Source organism: Henckelia pumila, chromosome 3 (assembly GCF_033568475.1).
Source record: "Henckelia pumila isolate YLH828 chromosome 3, ASM3356847v2, whole genome shotgun sequence".
In the NCBI taxonomy this organism is placed as follows: Eukaryota; Viridiplantae; Streptophyta; class Magnoliopsida; order Lamiales; family Gesneriaceae; genus Henckelia; species Henckelia pumila.
In genome coordinates this window covers 137,290,466-137,309,928 of record NC_133122.1, presented here as the reverse complement: position 1 = coordinate 137,309,928, position 19,463 = coordinate 137,290,466, and the positions used below count along the sequence as shown (strand labels likewise).

Sequence of the window (19,463 nt, the reverse complement as noted above, 5' to 3'; positions counted from 1 at the left end):
GATAGTACGTGGATGTTGTTTGAAGTTATTAGGTAGTGTTAATAATTTTTATGAGATTGTAGGAGTTGGTTGAAAAATGCTAAACTTGCGCATTAGGAGATACTAATTGTTGGGTCCTTATTGTAATTTATTTTCTCATAATGGATTTTTTTTCATATACCACTAAGCGAACAGTTTGTTTAAGAAATTGATAAGACGTATGTTTTGGTCTGTTAAGTTAATGAATCGAAACTCGTGTGAAGACTTGAGATACGAACTTGGTTTTATATTATTATGGATAGTTTGAATTTTCTTTGTTTATTTGGGTAAATATGATTTTGGATTTAGTGAGTCGGTTACCATGAGCCTTTCAATTTTGTTAACTATTATTTTGATCATTATTTCAGTATTTTTCATTTGTGCTTGTATCCATTGCAACATATACCTTCGAGTATCCGAATTCTCTTTGCACTTCCTTTGTGTATTTATGAGATTCGTACGATATCAACCTACTTTGTACTCTACTACTTTGACATTGGATGAACTTTTCAAATAAGATCTTGTCCGTATTTTTCATTACTTGAAATTTTTCTCTGATTCTAGAGCCACATGTTGATGTGAGTAAGATTCACTTTGTCTTTCTTTTATTAATCTACTTATGTTGTGTGGCTGACATCTGATTTTACTTTGAGACCGTTGTTTTTCCTGATTATTGACTTGTGTGGACTTCTCTCGACTGAAGTAACACCGATTGCTCTTAATTGTGCTTTGATTGTTTGAGCATGGTTTCATTACCCTTGGGAATAATCACGAGGATTGTATCTTGTTGGCTCATATTTATTATTCATGGAGCCTCTATTATTATTCATTCACCCCTATAATTTAATTATGAGTGAGTTGTTTTCACTTATCTAAATTTTTATTTTCAGCTCGTTTGTTTGTAATGCATGCATTATTTCATTTCATATTAAGCAGCATTACTTGTATGACTGTTTCCTTTCATGATCCACCATGACAGGGACTTGGGTGGATTATAGTTTCAACTATCATTTCGATTCCTTGTGTAGAAATTTGGCTCGTAACCGCATAGTAAGCATTTAGACCGATGAGATTCAGCATTTATACTAGATAAAATCCTAAGTTATTGTAGTGATCCGAGGAATGATGACTACTAATTATATTTAGTTCTAGCGAGTAAACTGCTAGTTAGTGAATTAATTGAATAGGTTGTTTCAATTTTAAATAGGATCGTTAAGATTAAACAGATGATTTTGGTAAGCTGAATGGGTGAACAGTTGCGAGATAGGAAATAATGTTGTCCCTAGAGACGTTTGGGTACTTTACATTTGAATTCTAAGATTTTGTGAAGGTCAACCGGTAAAGCTATTGTACCAACTATGAACATAGAATGATGAATAGAATATTTAGGAATTTTTCTGGATAAGCGGTAGATTTACTTACCGGTGAAATGCTAAGGTACTGGAGGAGTAATTAGAAAACATTTACGATCGGATTAAAAACTCTTCAAGGTGTCCAATTGTATACTAAGTTCTTGAAATATGAATTCAGGATGTACATATAATAATTTGGGAATTTTTGGATTTACAAACTTGCTGTCAAGTTGAAGTAGGGATTTGAGATATGTCTTCAAGCGATAAATAAGAATTGTTTGGTACTTAAAGACCGTCTAATCCTATAAGTGGATGATAACTCGTGGTATATTTTTTAGGTGTAAATTATGGATTTCTTAGTCGTTGTGTAAGGGATTGAACATAAGCCCAAGACCATTAAGTGTAGCATTACTAATAAGTGGCATAGACCTTTAGAATTTCAAAATGGATATTAAGTTGTTCCAGAAGGTATCATTGTTCTGTAATATTACCGATTTGGGAATATAATGAAATTTACTCGTTTTGTCGGTTCTTATGCGATTGTCGATGAGATAGGTAATTTGTTTTTATATGTTGAGCTGGCGCAGAGTTGTTAGGGACGCATGATGGGTTTCATGTGTCGTTCTTGTGAAAGTACGAGTTAGAATCATCTAGTATCTAGAGGTCTAACGAGGTAGAATTGTATAGTCCCTTAGCTATCCTATTTAGAAGAGTTTAGTGTTTAGTTGCTAAGTATTTTGTAGTCTTGTTGATTTCTCAAGAGCTCAAGTTCTAGATTATATGAGTTAAGTTTTGCTGGTGAATAGACATTAAGCATAGTTTCGTTGTTAGGAAGCCTTTAAGTTATAATAAAGGTCGACATAAATTATTTATTGGTTTTACGGATATTTATTGATTGAAGTTGCGATCTAGGATTTAAGGTTATCGAACTAAGACAGATATCAGATATTTTAGGAGTTTAGGTGGCGAATTAAAACTCTTACAGTCACGTGGGAACAGTGATTAAAAAGTTCTCTTAGGCTACAAACATTTGGGGATAAATAGGAATTTGCAAACTTATTTTGCAGTGGGAGTTAGTTAGCTCCTTGTTTGGTAGGTGTTGATAAGCATCAGAGTGCGCAGCGAAAGTTGATTTGGGCCAACTCATGTGAGTGCAAAGTTGGAATTTAGTGTTTATCTGGTCTAAGGTATTCGAACCTAGTTAGTAGGTCTTGAATTTTGTAACGCCCGGAATTATTTAATTTTGATCCAAGAATATTTAATTTGGGAATATTTGGAGTTTTGATTTAAATTCTAATATTCTTAAATTATTTAGGATTGAAATTGAATAAAATGAGAAGTTGAGGATTGAATTGCAATTATTGAAGTCTTGAGGGGCTAAAGTGCAAAATTCTGAAAATGAGCAAGACACTTGTTATTGTTAAGTTGACTCACGTGTAGTATCAATATTTCCATCAGATTACTCAGCAAAGGCAAAAGGAAGAACAGAGTGCAAGAACTCCAAACCTATTCTTCATTTTCAAATTGACATATCTTGAGTTTCGGTTATCCGATTTCGATTCCGAAAGATGTTCTGGAATCCTTGCAATGAGATCTTCAATTTGATGTAAGTTTTATCTTAGTTCATCAAGGTTTGAGAATTCTAAATGGACAGAGATCAGACTTGTGTTTGAATTATTGTTGATGAGCTTCTATCTTTTGTAATATTGAAGTTGGGTTGAGGATTGATTGTTGTATCATGTTCTTATGATTTTCCAGCTATGATTAGACTTTTATACCTGCTGATATGTTGGGTTTGAGTTGATATACAGCTGATATGAATGTTAGATTGGTTATAGATGTGTTCGGAATCGCCGAGTTTATACCGATATGCCGTCGAACTCATGATTTGAAGTGATTTGCTATTGTTCTTGGACTAAGAAGTTGCTGAATTATTAGCTGATGATTCCTTGCTTGTTATGCTGTGATTTTTTCAGTGTGTAAACAAGGCATTTCAACTCATTGATCTTGACTCCGAAATCGATACAAGAACGCACAAGGTTGGTAGCGTTTTGCTTTGACGTTGGGTTGAAACTTGAGCAGATTTTGAGATAGGTTTGGTGGTTAACTTGTACAGATTTGGACAAGCTAAAAGACATCCTAAACATCACATTTGAAAGGTAAAAGTGGACTACTATTTGATTGGGATTACAACTCGAGATGGTTTGTATCGAGTTCCCTTAAATCACATACTTATTTGCTTATGTGCTTTTATATGTTTCTATGAATATTTGAATGAGTCTTGATGATAATGAATGTGGTTTTATTGATAGTTATTGAATTCATCTTGAAGACTTGTTCCTTGATTTTGAAATGAACGGAAACGTTCTGACGAGATAAGAGATGAACCTTGTTTTAAAAACATGCATTGAAGTTATGTTCCTTATATCATGATCTTGATATATATGTGTTATGCATGTTTAGTTGCTTTTACTGGGAAATCTATTTCTCACCGGAGTTATCCGGCTATTGTTTTGTTGTATGTGTCATTGCAATAGGAGGGAGTGGAACCGGGCCAAAGCGAACATGAAGAACAAGGGATGAGGAGATTAGCGTGATGATCTGAGTATAGATGGTTCCTTGAGCTGTCAATGTTAGTGTTGAGTCCAAAAACATGAACTTGTTGTAGTCACATGTACCAAGACTTATTGGCTATGAGTTTGATGTATGAATAATGTACTCAAGACTAGTGATGATGTAAATAAGTTCTTAGGACTTAACTTGATGTTTGTAAACCATGTTCCATGTATGATATGTTAGCTTATCTTGAGATGATTTTAAGGCTTTATTATGATCTAAATCTATCATATTAGAATGCATGTTAGTTGTTGATTTTGATTAGATCATGTGTGAACTGAAGCTAGATGAACAAAATGAAGGAAAGGAACTCATTTGACAGCAAAGGGATTTCTGCTCTTTTTCTGGAAATGGGCTCGCTTGATCGGTAAAGTATTGCGGATCGAGCGAGGCCATTAATTTTTGGGCAGAAAGTTGAGCAAAGTTGCTCTCGCTCAATCGGTAGGAAATGACCGATCGAGCGAGGCCAATTTTACTCTCACCCGAGAGTTGAGCATTTGTGCTCGCTCGATCGGTAACTTTTTACCGATCGAGCGAGGTGCTCACTTTTAAAAAAATAAAATAAAATTTTATTTTGTTTAGACTTTGATTCTTGTCTATTAATTATACTAAGTCGATGAATGAGAGATTATAACTCGGGTCATCACAAATTTTGAGGACGAAATTCCACTTAAGGGGGGAAGAAATTGTAACACCTAAAATCCAATCTACTAAATCGCGTGCATTAATTTAATAAATATTAGAATTTTTATTTTTAAGTTTATTTGATTTAAATTCCTTATTTGAATTATGTGCTATTAAAATATTTTATTATTTATTCAAATGCTTTTATTGTGCAATTTAGCTGTTTAAAATATTTTAAAGGTTTAAGCTTGCATATTTAAATGATTTTAAATTAATTTTACTTGTTTAGTTTATCTTTTATATGATTTTAACTGTATAGTTTATTTGTTTAAATATTTTCGAGTGTCCAACTTATTTATTTTAAATAGCTTTAGTTTAGAGGTTAGTTATTTTAAATTATTTTAAATGTCTAGCTTATTTATTTAAATCATTTTTAATTGTCCAAATCATTTTAAAGGTTTTTATTTCCGCTTGTGTATTTATTTAAACTACTTTTAAACATTAGTCTAGCCTGCTTTAATTATTTTAGTCGCTCTGCTTGCTATTTAAATATTTTACTCGTTGTCGTGACATCAGAATATTTAAAGTGTTTAATTCTTGTTTTTTTTTCAAGCTTGTGTATTTTATAGGTGCAATTAAATTTAAGACCCAAAACTGCTAAGTTTGATTAGTACTTTTTAAAAATGTGTAGCACTTTTTTTATCTCCTACACACCCAATTTAATATATAACTCTAACCTTTAAAATATGCACTCAAGATAACGGGCCATTTAAATATATAGGTCTGGTCTTGTTTTCAATTCAATAAAAGGGACTCTTGACTTTTTAATTCAGTCAAAGGGACTCAATTAAGGGTAGTTTGGTCTTTTTTTTTTTGAAAAAAATAATTATGTCCAACACTCATTTTCCCTCCTCTCTCCCTTCCCTCTCTCCTCTCCAGGATTCGAACCTGACTCTCCTCTCTCCTCCTGGACTCTAACCACTAGACCACCAATATTTTTAATAATAATACTACACAATAAAATATATATACAATGGTTTGGGCTGACCCAAGCCTGGGTCGACCAAGCCTCGACCAAGCTGTCAAAGCGGTGGACCAAGCCCAAGCCTTGGTCGACCGCTTTCCCAAGGCGATTGACCGCTTGGGCAGGGAAGGCGGTCGACCGAGCCCAAGCCTTGGTCGACCGCTTTCCCAAGGCGGTCGACCGCTTGGTGAATAAAAAAAAATTAAGAAGAAGAGGGAAAATGAGGAAGGAGAGTGAGAAAAGAAGACAGAAAAAAAAAAACAACGCAGAGATGTGAAAGAAGAGAAGGAGGAGAGAGAAAACACTTAAAGAGACGTGAAAGAAGAGAAGGAGGAGAGAGAAATCACTTAAAGCAGGGGTAATATAGTCTTTTCGATCAGAGGTCTATCTATTGAATTAAAAACAAGACCAGGTCTATATCCCTCATTTTTCCCAAGATAACACTCATTTCTCACGCCACACACTCACACTCACGACATCCTCTCTATTTCTCCTTCCCCTCACCATCGGCTTCTTCATTTTTTCAAGCTTTTTTGCCACCGCCGCCGCCGCCGCCTGCCACCACCACCAGCCGGCCGGAGTCACCTTTGCAAGCTTTCCTAGCTGCTGGCCGTCCATTTCAGCTTCTCCCATCTCTTTTTTTCTTGTGCTTTTTGGAGAATTTCGGTTTTCTCTAGCCTAGGCAAGATTGTGGCTCATTGCTTGCATCATATACTATTAATGTGTGTTTGTTGGATGGTAGATTATCTTGGATATCTCTGTTTCGAAAATCTCATGTTTACGTGCCCTGTGCCTTTTCTTTTTTCTTTTCCACGGCTGAATGTTTTGTTTTCTGGGGATTTTGATTGTTAGTTGATTTAATAAGGTTCCTATGTGAAGAATGAATGATTTTAAAGCTTTGAAATGCAATTGTAAACATAAAGCTTCAACTATGTCAGACACTTTCTGACTATTCTGGAATATATCCCCTAGTCCAACTCTAAAATAAGAGTACCCATAGCCATAAAATAGAGCCACGTGGGTGAAGGAGAGGAATTCGGAATTTTCACGAATGAGGAGCTCGGACCTCATATTTATAGAACACGTTTGGGTCATCCGATCACGCCATCGGATCATTCGATCTCCGCTACGTGTCAATCCAATTGCATGCAACCATGAACCTGTCCAATACCTTGTTCGGATGGTCCGAACTGGCTCTTCGGATCGTCCAAACTCAATATTACGTCATCCGTGACGTCAGCCACCGGATGATATGAAGACACGTGTTCCTGCTCAAGTTCGGATCGTCCGAACTCGCCTTCAGAGCGTCCGAACTGCTCGTACCCTCTAATCCTTGGCTCTGTTCCCAGTTCGGATCCTCTGAACCTGGTTCGGATCGTCCGATCCTTCGGAACCTTCCCGACCATTTTCGAGTGTCCTGGATCCGTTTCTGGACTCCGTTAATCAATTTGAAAATTTCCTTAATCATGTTTTACTTAATCTAAACATGATTAATTACTCATTAATCGTTAATTCCGGATTTGGGTCACTACAGTAATCAAATGAATGATTGACCAAGCTCATGTAGGCAAATTTTGAATTGCATGCAGCCACAAAGCTAGTCAAATTCAAAAAAAACATTTGAAGGATAAATGAAGTTGGTTTGAAACCCCTTGTAACCTCCATACTTGCCATGAAAACCATCCATAATTAGACTAATTAAGGCCCCTAATTATCACATTTTATTACCTCATTTAAGGGTAAAAAACGATTTCCCTTCTGCTGCACATTTGAACCTATAAATAGTGCATGAACTGAAGTAGGAAAGCACACCTAAATGTCCCATGTCCAGAACATATTATTTCGTGGGATATACTAGATTCCAATGTCCACCATCCAGAACTTTTTCCAAAATGTTTTACATATTCTGTCAAAATTTCAACTAAATCCAACGGTTATATTTGTATAAAACATCTTCTCAAGAATACTGCACAGATTCTATGCAAGAAGATAGCATCTTTTGTTTTTTATTCGGAAAACAATCTAAATGACAACTAAATTCGATCTTCATTTTTCAGAATTTCTTTAATTTTTCTATAAACATGTTATCAAAATTTCATAACAATCCAACGGTTCAACATGTCTCAAACGCTTCTGCAAGTTGACTGGTTATCAAGAATATGCAAATCCAAAAAAAAAATTGGCTCTCCTATTTTAGAGCAAGAAGTGCATTAGATATCTACCCCTTTTCTGACCATTTTCAAAGTAAAGCAAGGGCTTATGTTCCGTCCAAGAATCACACAAGGAGCTGCTACCCAAGACCGATTAGATACTACAAATTCAAAGCACCAGATTCTGCACAAGTTCAAGGATTTGAAAGCCTTTGTGTTCGATCATGTCAGAAAGTTTCATCTAGTTTAGCAGCCAGTTGAGCAAGACAACCGAAATATATTTAAGAATTAAAGGTAAGTGGGCATTTTGTTTTAAAGAAATGAAACTCTATTTTTATTTTCAATTCCATCTTGAATTGTTTCCTGAATAAGCACTCTGTGATTTTCTGGTGTACCAAAACATGTGAACTAGTGGTAGAAATATATATTATGAACACTATGTTTATGTTCTGTTCTGATTCCTCACCCTTTAGAGGATAAACATAAAAGAGACTGATATCTGTTAGCCACAAAATTTTCAAGAAACTTGGTACAATGCCTAAAGTTTATATTTTTGAATTTATGAAAGAATAAGTCTTTGTCTCTATATCTGTTATATTCTATATATGAATGAAATCCAGTTAAAATGATTGTAAATAAATACTGGGAATTTCTCTCATTTACTGAGTGAGACACATATCACTCACCCACCCGAATCACCCATCTCATATAAGAACGAAGATGAGCTAGAAGAAGATGAGCAGAACAAGTTCCGGGGTTGGAGAAAACAGATCAAAATCCGGATGTTTAGTTATCTTTAAAAATAAGCCGCTGCATTAGATTTTGATGTTTCAGGTATTATTTGATCAAGCATTGTAAAAGATGACGTATCTTTAGCTTATGAATGAATAGAGACTGGTTATTCTTGAAATCTGTATTCCGAGGCTTGCTGTTTAATGTGAAAACATTAAATAACGCCGATGTCAACTAGACCCAATTTTGGATGTGACACTTTTTACGTTATGTATTTATTAACACTGATCTTGAAGACAAAAAAATATGTTCTTGTCACAAATGCATAAACTCATTGAATCATAATCGTGAAACAATATATGAGAATTTGATGATAAATGGTATCTTATGAGTTTATCTTGTTTGGAATTTTCATGGAGAAAATCGCATGATATAATCTCATGATAGTATGAGTGATAGGCTACCGACTTCCTCTAAGGATGTTCATAAGGTGACTAATCATGAATATGTGGTTGAATAAATATTACGTAAAACACTTGGATTCCTGAAGATATATTAGTGAGTAATGAGAATTATGTTGGTGGATCAACAAGTCATTCAGTAAATAATTCTAATGTAGAAGATTTTTGGATATTTTTGGCAAGGAAAAGTCTAATTAGCTCAATCTATTAACAAAATTACAAAAGAAACTCACAACCTTCTCTGATTTTATTTGTTTAATATTTATACAAGCTGTACAAATATTTGTTGTTGAATGCTGCCTATCGTATTTTAATATTTTGAAGGTTATCATGGCAATTTCTATGGTGTCTAATTTAAGGTTTATATTTATTTTTTAGATTTTTTAGAATAATAAGAGATCGGAAACAGAAAATGTGTTAAACTATATGCAATGGTAATTCTACTGGTACATTATTGTTTTTTTTCATATTTACTATTTTAAATATAGTCTAACAAAATATGAACGAATGCATTTACAAAATAAAGAAGAATAAAACCCTAGAATTTGGGGGGAAAGGGTTACAATAAGAGATATCAAAATTCAACATCACATAAGAAGAACAAAACCCTAGAATTGGGGGAAAAAGAGGTTCAAATTCGGAATATTGGTGCACTGCAAACCTCGAGTTGATTTCAGATCCTCTGGAGCGTCTCTCAAGTTTTTTTTTGCTTCGTAACTCTCATTTTATTCTCCTTCATGGATTTACCCGACTTCTTCATCATTTTCAGTAATTTTCTTGTAGATTTATGGTTTTTCAAAAAAAATCTCCCGGAAGAAGATGAAAATTGAAGTCATAGTTGATAATGGAGGGAATGAAAATCAAATTTTCTCTGACTACTAATTTTAAAAAATAAACTATAAGGGTATATGGGTAACTTTGTGCACATCAAGGAGTTCAAAGAAATGTTTACTTGAGTCAAGATTGGAAAGAGGATGTCCCTGACATGGGACTGTCCCCGAACCCAAGTTTGAGTTTGTGGATTTAATCAAAATTTAATCATAGATAGATAATAGATAGTAGAATATTGTAGATATAGAATAAAATAGATATATATATATATATATATATATATATATATATATATATATAGAAATAGAAAATAGATAGAGATATATATATATCATGGAACGTCTTATTCAAATATTTTAATAATCACAATATTGTTTATCTATACAATCCCATAAATCAAACTAAATCGACCATAATAGAATTTGATAGAATATTAACATCTAAACTATTCTCGGGTTAGATTTGAAGTTGTTTGAGTGTGTTTTGAATAAATACCAAACAAGTTGTAATCGATTGAACTTGTTACTTTTCTTCATCGTATTGATGTCGTTCAAACTTCCTTTTATTGTGAGATTTGATTATTGTATCGAGATAGCATCATTCCGGGTCTTCGAGCCCCCGCGCCCTATTTAAAAAAATTGTGTTTATTTTCGGCTTGGTCGGTTGGTTTGTCATGTTGTGATTTGAACTCGGGGTCTCCACGAAACTACTGTTCGATTCCTGAAGAAGACGATATAATAATTCAAGATATAACGGATATTGAAAAAAACTTAGAAATCTTGAAAAGAAAAGGTCTTCTCTCATTTACCAATGACGGATATAGAAATAGAAGAAATTGAGAATAATAAAGAATATGATTTAAATATCACATTCAACCAACAGAAGTTCATAGAAATTAAGAAACTCAAAAATGACAGTTCTTCGCAACAATTGTTAATTAGTCAAGATATTTTTACTAAAATATCTCTATCATTAAACCCAAGAAATAATCATATATTATATTCTTTAAAAACAAAAGAAAAATATTTATGAATAAACCTTGAACATAAAAATGAAATACTTCTTCTAACAGCAACAGAAGTAGAATCAATTATGAAACAAGCAAAAGAATCCGAAAGAAATAAACTAAAATATAGCTATATTGGAGGACATGAAATAATAGTTTTAGCTCATTTTAGAGAATGGATCGATTCACCAATCGAAATTATTGTACGAAATAAACGAATAAATAACTATGAAGATTCTATACTAGGAATAATTACAGGAAATCTCCGTTATTCAAAACTAAAATTTTACTTATATCCACAATTTTGAGTATATATATAATATAAAGATATTAACAGAGTCTTAACACTCGAATATAATTTTTAAAAAAAGGATTTAATGAGATCAGGAAATGCACCAATCAATATATATTATGTTGTTGGATTAGAATTATCAAACAATGTGCATTTGCACAGTTCACAATCTAAAGATATGATCGAGATTCTAACGATCTTTCAGGACATCACAAGGGTCTAAACACCCAAGAAAGTATTCATTGAAGAAATAAATCCTCATAAAACATGGAGTTCGGATGATCTCCAAATAACGAAACATTCATTACCTAGAAGATCATTATCATTTTCTAGAAATGATGAAGTATACTCGTGAAAATTGAAACAATGAACCAAAATATTCTTAAAATTAAACAGACTATTGTTAATGAATCAAATTCATCATAAATATTTTACATTACATCTATAATTAAACTAGAAAAAGATGTAGAAGAATTAGAGAATATTCTTAATAAGATTAGTCTAGCAATACAAGAATTTGAGAAAAATCTCATGGAATACATTGACTTAGCTACGACTAGATTAATAATATAATAAGAAAGATGTAGTAAGGAAATATTAAGCTATCTTAAGGAAGTTTTTCCAAAGGATAAAGGAAAAGGGAAACTAGAGGAAGAACCATTCAAAATTGAATCATGGTATAGAAACCCTCTCATTTATGGAAAAATTAGGTATGTAGATGTTTAGTGAAATAGACCAATCTGATTGTGAACAAATAGGAATATGAATAAATACAGAAGAACTGTATCATTCACATCAAGAATCAGAACTATATAGAGATATGGAGATCTCAGAAACAGAATCAGAATATGATTGTAGACCACAATTAACACTACGAACGAATGACAGAGGTAGTTGAACCAAAAATAAAGAATTCGATTATAACAAAGACCAATACTCTAGAACATATAAATATGTTAGAGATATCCTTAGAGAATAAAAAACATCAGGATTTGTAAAACAAAATATCTTAGATTTAGGAAGCTCAATAGCTAAAGAAAAGAAATCAAGGATAGATAATTGGGCAAATGAACCATCGGTACAAATCCAATTAACCCAATATTGGATAAAAGTGAGAACGTCCAAGTATTAACACATTGGATGATAAAAATAACATTGGTAGGAGTAGTAAGAACTTTGGCTGAAAATCTAGTGATTACTAATCTACCACAAGAAATGACAGAACACCGATATTTTGAATTATTTGTTGATTCCCTGTACCAATAATTTTTAGGAGTATCAAATAATTATGTCAATTTATTAGCTAAAAACATAGAAAAAAATTGAGCAATTTTTATTCTAGACAATATCAAACTATGCAACTTATTTTATATAGAAGAATTTATTTGTGATTATGAAACAAACTATTATCAGCTAAAAGACGCTGACAAAAAATAACATTACAAATTAAGTATCTTTAATAAGATACCCGATATACCAATAAACAGTAAGATGAATTTTTAACTAGTACTTATGCCAAAACGTTAGGAGGAGCTATTAAATTTATCAAAGATATAATAACAAAAAAATGTCACGAGGTGACTCTAAATAAAAGGATCTCTAATTCCTACAAACAAAACAATAAGATTTGATGTGACAAAATGGAATTCAAAGAAAATAATATGGTTGTAAACCAAACAGACCTCACAAACATCTAAAACGATACAAACAAACCAACACGAATAAACCTTTAAATTATTCATGAGAAAATTCATTCCTTATAAGAAAAAGAAATTCAGAAATAATTTCTTTAAAAAACTTTATAAAAGAAAATTCTATAAAAAAATTTGATAATAAAAAACCCTATAAAAAATTTGATAATAAAAAACCACCTTATCCAAAGGATAAAAGAAAAAATTGAACGTGTTGGTTGTGCAATGAAGAATGACATTATGCAAATGAATGTCCAAAACGAAATGAAAAGAAAAACAAATTTACACTTCTTGAAAAATTATCTACTATTAGATTTTATCCCGTAGAAATAATTGAATTTTCATTTGATGATGAAAATATTTATTATCGTGATGAATCAAGTGAATCAGATTTAGAATCAGATTCAACATTTGATAATAATGATTCAAACTAATCCAAGGGAATTTTCGAAAACAGGGAGCTCAAACAAAGTTTTTGGTAGGTAGGGAGTTAGAAACAAAAGAAACTTGGGATGAGGGAGTTATTCAAAGTTTGGCCTAATGATAATGATAATAATAGATGTAGACATAGTTTGGTACACTTGATAAGTGAGTGATTAATAAATTATCTTCTCTCATCCCATGATTGGTATATTTTTAAAAAGCTCATGATAATTCAATGAGCCCGTGATAAATGCATCTACAAGTGGACAATGTATCCTTTTAATTTGGTGTGATAAATTTAATACAAGCAAAAAAATACTACAAAAATCCAAATTTAATTATTACATTTATGCATGTGCAAAATCTTGAATAACAATGAAAAATAAAATTTATTATGATAAGGTTAATTTCGTCATTACAATCCAATATATAAATTTAAAACCATACCAAACATTTAATATTCTTCATTCGTCCCGATTACATTGTCCTGTTTTGTTTTTCACACAGAGTAAGAAATATTTATTGTGAAAGCAAATTTTATATAAACTTCCTATTTTATCCTTATTTAATGTATTAAAAAATGATTGCACAATTTTCAAGGTGTAGTTAATAGGGGTATATTAGTAAAGAAGTGTAAAAAAATATTACTAAAAATGGTATATGACTATATATTTGAGACAAACAAAAAAGAAAACGTGGACATTATAATTGAGACGGAATGAGTAGCATCCTATCATTTTACTTCTCCTTAATTTATCTTTATATTATATATCATTTACTTATGATATCCTATGTACCAAACTATGTTTAGCATACAAGGTAGATAGATAAATATATAGAATATAATAGATTGATATACACATAGATACATATTGAATATAGATAGAGATATATATCACGGAAAATCTTATTCAAATATTTTAATAAATAAAATATTGTTTATCTATACAATCTCACAAATCCAACTAAGATAGTATTTGCAACCTAAAATCTTCATAATCACTAAGAGTTTGCAAACATTACCTAAATCGATCATAACAGAATTTGATAGAATATTGGCATCTAAACCGGAAACTCAATTTTGGGCACCATGTAACAAACAACTAACGGGGAGTGTGATAAATCATAGGACTTTCCATAGTATCTTCCTGGATAAAATGTGCTCCCGAACTAAATTCTGGGCCTAAGTTGATTGAATACAAATCTACTTCCGATCCCGATTGTTCACCCAAAGGAGCCTCAGTTTTTTCTTCTCTATCTTGTTGTTGAATCCATGGATGTTGAGTTGATTTCCTTATCCCTTCAAGCTCCAATGCCACTTCTTTCATTGTTGGCCTTTCATCACTTTTCAAATTCAGACATCCCTTCACAAGCTCACCAATTCGTTGCAACTGCTCGAAACTAGCTTCTTTCAAGGTTCGAGGCTCCAGAATTTGAAACAGGCGTTTTTCTTTAACGGACGTGATGAAATATGTGGCTAAGTTCCTCTCTTCTTCCGATTTTGTGGGTGAAAGGGGCTTTTTCCCAGTGATTAGCTCGGCCAGAACGACCCCGAAGCTGTAAACGTCGCTTTTTTCTGTTAACTGGCTCGTTTGGAAGTACTCAGGGTCCAAATAGCCTAGAGTCCCCTGAACAAGAGTTGTCACTTGTGTTTGGTTTAAAGGGACCAGTCTTGAAGCTCCGAAATCCGATATTTTTGTAGTATACGAGTCATCTAGAAGTATGTTGCTGGACTTGACGTCTCTGTGGATAATAGGCATCGAAGCTGCGGAGTGGAGATAGGCAAGTGCACCAGCAGATTCAGCAGCAATTCTTAAACGGTCAATCCAGGAAAACCAAGGAGCTTGGGCACTGTTATGTATGTGATGAAAGAGTGTACCATTTGATATAAACTCGTAAACTAATAAAGGAACTTCGCTCTCCAAGCAACATCCCAAAAGCTTGACGACATTTCGATGGTTCACTTGAGTCAAAATAATCACCTCGTTTATAAATTGCTCGATTTGGTTCTGGTCCATGATTCTGGATTTCTTAATGGCGACTACTCGTTGATCGGGTAGGATTCCTCTGTAGACCGTGCCATAACCTCCCCTGCCAAGGATACGGTCTTCAGAGTAGTTATTAGTGGCCTTCTCTAGCTCTTCAGCTGAGAAGATCTTACTCGACTCGACCCCGCCCTCAAGAAATGAAGCCTGCTGCTTCATCAGGAGCCCACCATTTTGGTAGAACAACTTCTCTCTCATTTTGACGAGCTTTCTTTTCTTGATTCCAAAATATAGCCATGTGATTCCAGTAAAAATGGACAGCAAACCAATACTCAAACCTGGAATACCAAAATTGAAACTATTTAAATTACTTGATATTACTTTTACGCATCATATATACTCCAAAATATGATTTGTATTATTGGCACGAACTTGGTAAATAAATTACCTATGGACAATTTTAGTACTGGAAACTGATCTACAGCAATACAACCATGTCCATCCTTTCTTCCATCGCCAGAGAATCCTTTTTTGCAATCACAAGTAAAACTACCCCGAGTGTTTGTACAAATACCATTTGCATCGCATGGATTGCTATCACATTCATTTATATCTGTCACGAAAAATGACATTAGGTCTGTTGGGAACAACAAGTCCAAAACATTGAGACGAAAACCAGAAATGAACACATAAATTTTAAACAATTAGAGAAAAACATAAGCTAACCTGTGCAGCCTAGACTAATATATGGATTGCTCTCGTACCCTTCAGTGCAATTACATCGGTATCCTCCTGCATCTGAGTCGACACAAACACTATTGTCTCTACAAGCAAAATCAGCTGATTTCTCAGCTTCCTCACAATTTACACTCCCAAGTGCCCAATCAATCACAACAGGAACTTCCCAAATCGTCCCGTTCCGAAAATCGGAAACCTGAAACTGAAACATGTCCTGATCCCCAAGAAAAGCATAACCACAATAACCAAATTTCCAAACTTGAGTATGATTACCGAGACCCCCGAAAGCCGATTGAAAATCCTTTAAACCTTTGGGAATCGGAGTTTGACAACAACCAATCCCAGTACAATATCCGTCCAGTAAAACAATCTGCTGTGAACAAAGTGACAAACATCCGCCCGTAAAGTTTCTGCCGCTGGTACCGATAATCACGGCCAAATCATCACAGCCCACAACTGTAAACCTGTTGATATCAGAAAAGCTGTATGGGGATCCTGTCAGGTCCATGGCTGATATGTTCTGCCTGGTGATAATGCCTGATTCTGTGTAGCATCTCGCGGCGACAGAGTTTTTTACGCGTATTTGTTTATCCGATATGCTGACAACTTCAAGATTAGAAGGTGTAATGGTGAGTTTGGAATTATCACAGGTTGTGTCGAACCAGGGGCCAATGGAGCAGCCTGAGTTGTTTCCGATACCGAAAGGAAACGGAACAATTACATCTCCGCACTTGGTTTGGCAGCCGGGTTTTGCTATATTTGATCCTTGGCTGAAAGTTTTTCTTGGGCCTGGATAATTGGTGGCAGGATCGGGAAGGGGATGATGAGCGAATGCCAATGAAAGGGACAAAAGTATCGATATTACAGATTGAGGGAGCTTGTTTTTTATCTTCATGACTCTTGCTCACTGGAAAACAGGAGTTGCCTTGTGGGCAAAATACAGCATATATTCCAGAGAATTGGCGATGTTTAAGTTCAAAACGATGTAAAAACAGAGCCAGTGTCTTAATCAGGGATTAATGCATACGGTCCCATGATAAATATTCTAATTGACACAAAACTCCTCGTATTATTTTAAGTGGCTCCACGATACTCACTTATTTGAAATATTATTTTTTTTTACACGCTCGGAAGATGCAAGTATTGCTTGTATGTTGCTTTTTTTTTTTTGGTCTTCAAGAATCCACCTTCATGCTTGGGCTTGGGCTCTGATTGATGATCGGCTAAACCTATTCTACCCCGACGATTCATCTCAAAATCCAGGCGAGTTTTCACCTTTTGATTATAACCAGAACCGCCGTAGAGGAGCTCCGGGAAAGGAAATCTCATTAGAGCTAGAATTGGAAGAGCTGCTGAAACTTCGACCATACTTGGTCGTCGCCTCCGCGAAACACCTTTATTCTTTTCCATCAATTTCTCGATCATGCAAACACGCTGAAATACTGCGATCTCGACTCCATTAGCAAATACTAAAGAGCACATTAACAGGCCAATATTGTCAAAGATTAGATTGAAGTAATTGCTTGTGATTGTTGCAATGCTGCAGGGCTGTTACAGTCCAAGGATTAGACCTATTGAAGGAGGGATTGGAACAGAAAAATTGTATGGGATCCACACAAATCCGAAAATGAAGTGTGGCTTTGTGCACGGATTTTTGTTAAATGTTGCTGACTTTATTTGCTTAGATGTTGATAGGGAGGTGGCCGGAAGGACAAGATAATACATCTTACATATGCAATGGTAAGAGCAGCAGAGAAATTAGTGGTTGTGAGCCAACGAGGAATGGAGAAGATACTAGTGATGAATTCAGGAAAAGGGCAGGGAAGATTGAGAGATGGAAAGTCTTGATAGAGCTTCTGATGGAGATCTTCATAAGTCATGAATCTGTAATTGAGGTTGATAAGATCGTCTCCAGTGAATATGTTGACAGAAAGATCAAGATTTACAAGTCTTGTCAAGTTTCCTAGCTAATTGCTTTGGGATCGGCCCCGAGAGTCGATTATATTTATATGCATGCAGAAAGATAGTGTCCAGCAACTTCAAATTCCCTACCTCTGAAGGTATTGGACCAGCTTGAAAGATCCATGTGAACTATACAAATTAAAGGATCGAGGATGATTGTGGTGTTGCTTCATATATATATCATTACAATGGTCTCAATCTAATTGTTTGTTTGCCTCCTTTCCTTTCCAATCAATTTCCCTTCTTCTTTACTTGTTTTCCAGCAAAAGCGCTTTTGACTCTCCATAACCAAACAATAAAGCATCCATCCATTCTCTTGCTGTCACCATTTATATATCCCTCCAATCATGTATATATGTTTCGCATCACTACTTGTGTTCTTCTAATCACCCCTCGATCGTTTTCCTCTACACTTCTTGATTCAATCTACCGCTCATTCGATCTTAGAGTCGAGAGGAAGGAATGGGGATTTACAGGCAACCCATCAACAAGCATTTTGTTCCAACAAGGATACAAATCTTCTTGTATATGAATACATGAGAAATGGCAGCAGCTTAGGGTTTTGCGTGGGAATCTAATCTACGGTGAAATTGGGGAAGTAATTGAATAAGTGTAAACAAACGTCTGCGTATATACATTATATATCAGGGGTATACATGTCATTTTATAATTACAATATATTAAAAAGATATTATAATTAAGCATGAGGCACGTAAGATAATATTTCAAATACGCAAAATAAATACGAGGGTTGTGTGTCAATTAGAACATTTATAGGGGTACGTATGCATTAATCCCGTCTTAATCGTGCCAATCGAAAATTTTCAACTATGGATATCAATATTAATATTAAATTGAATTAAAAGCAAACGAAAAAATCATTTTTGTTGAAATTTTATTTAACTCACGACCGTTAATTGTTTCGGCTAATTTTTGTTTGGTAACGTGATTCTTATATTAGTATCATGGAGTATTTGCAATCACTAAAAAATATGATTGATAAATTTTGGATTAAAAAAAATCACTTTTGTGTGTTTTTAAACCCAAATTATTTTTTAGTTTATGTTTAACTTAATTAAAATCCAAAAGTTATTCATATGGTGATTATGATTCTCAAAAATTAATTCTAATAAAAATGTCAAATATGTAAAAATCACTCTAATCTCTTATTTATCAAACACTACCCAACTTTGATTTTTATATTTTCACATTTGTTTCCAAACACTAACACTTTTGTTTTTTTTAACTTTTTTATAATCTATAAATTTAATCAATCACTTTTACAAAAGCATGATCTTTTGCAAACACTCTCTTAAACGGTTAGTATATCTTTCGTCAAACGGTATCACACAGGTCGATTTGACTCATATCTACAATAAAAAATTATAATATTTGACTTAAAAAATAATATTTTATCATGAATCGTATTTGAATGAGAAATTCTTCTCATAAAATTGACTTATGGAACTGTCTCATATATGTTTTGTATATTAATATATATTTTTTTGACATTGTCACATGTGCAAGTATATATTAATTTTTATGTAAAATATAATTT

The 19,463-nt window shown here is 33.7% G+C and overlaps 1 protein-coding gene across 1 annotated transcript; it reads right to left on the bottom strand.

Annotated features, from left to right (window-relative positions):
• Nucleotides 1–14,131: 14,131 nt before the first annotated feature.
• LOC140890959 (wall-associated receptor kinase 2-like) lies at nt 14,132–17,226 on the bottom strand. The gene is made up of 3 exons (XM_073299149.1): nt 15,932–17,226; nt 15,654–15,818; nt 14,132–15,543 (listed from the first exon to the last, which is right to left on the bottom strand). The coding sequence occupies exons 1-3, from the start codon at nt 16,836–16,838 to the stop codon at nt 14,324–14,326; spliced, it is 2,292 nt and encodes a 763-aa protein (XP_073155250.1). The 5' UTR covers nt 16,839–17,226; the 3' UTR covers nt 14,132–14,323.
• Nucleotides 17,227–19,463: the final 2,237 nt, after the last annotated feature.

Coding starts and splice junctions, on each gene's coding strand:
- LOC140890959 (XM_073299149.1), bottom strand. CDS start 16,838: ATGAAGATAAAAAACAAGCTCCCTCAATCTGTAATATCGATACTTTTG. Junction 15,819..15,931: donor TATTAGTCTAGGCTGCACAG/GTTAGCTTATGT, acceptor TTTTCGTGACAG/ATATAAATGAATGTGATAGC. Junction 15,544..15,653: donor AGTACTAAAATTGTCCATAG/GTAATTTATTTA, acceptor TTGGTATTCCAG/GTTTGAGTATTGGTTTGCTG.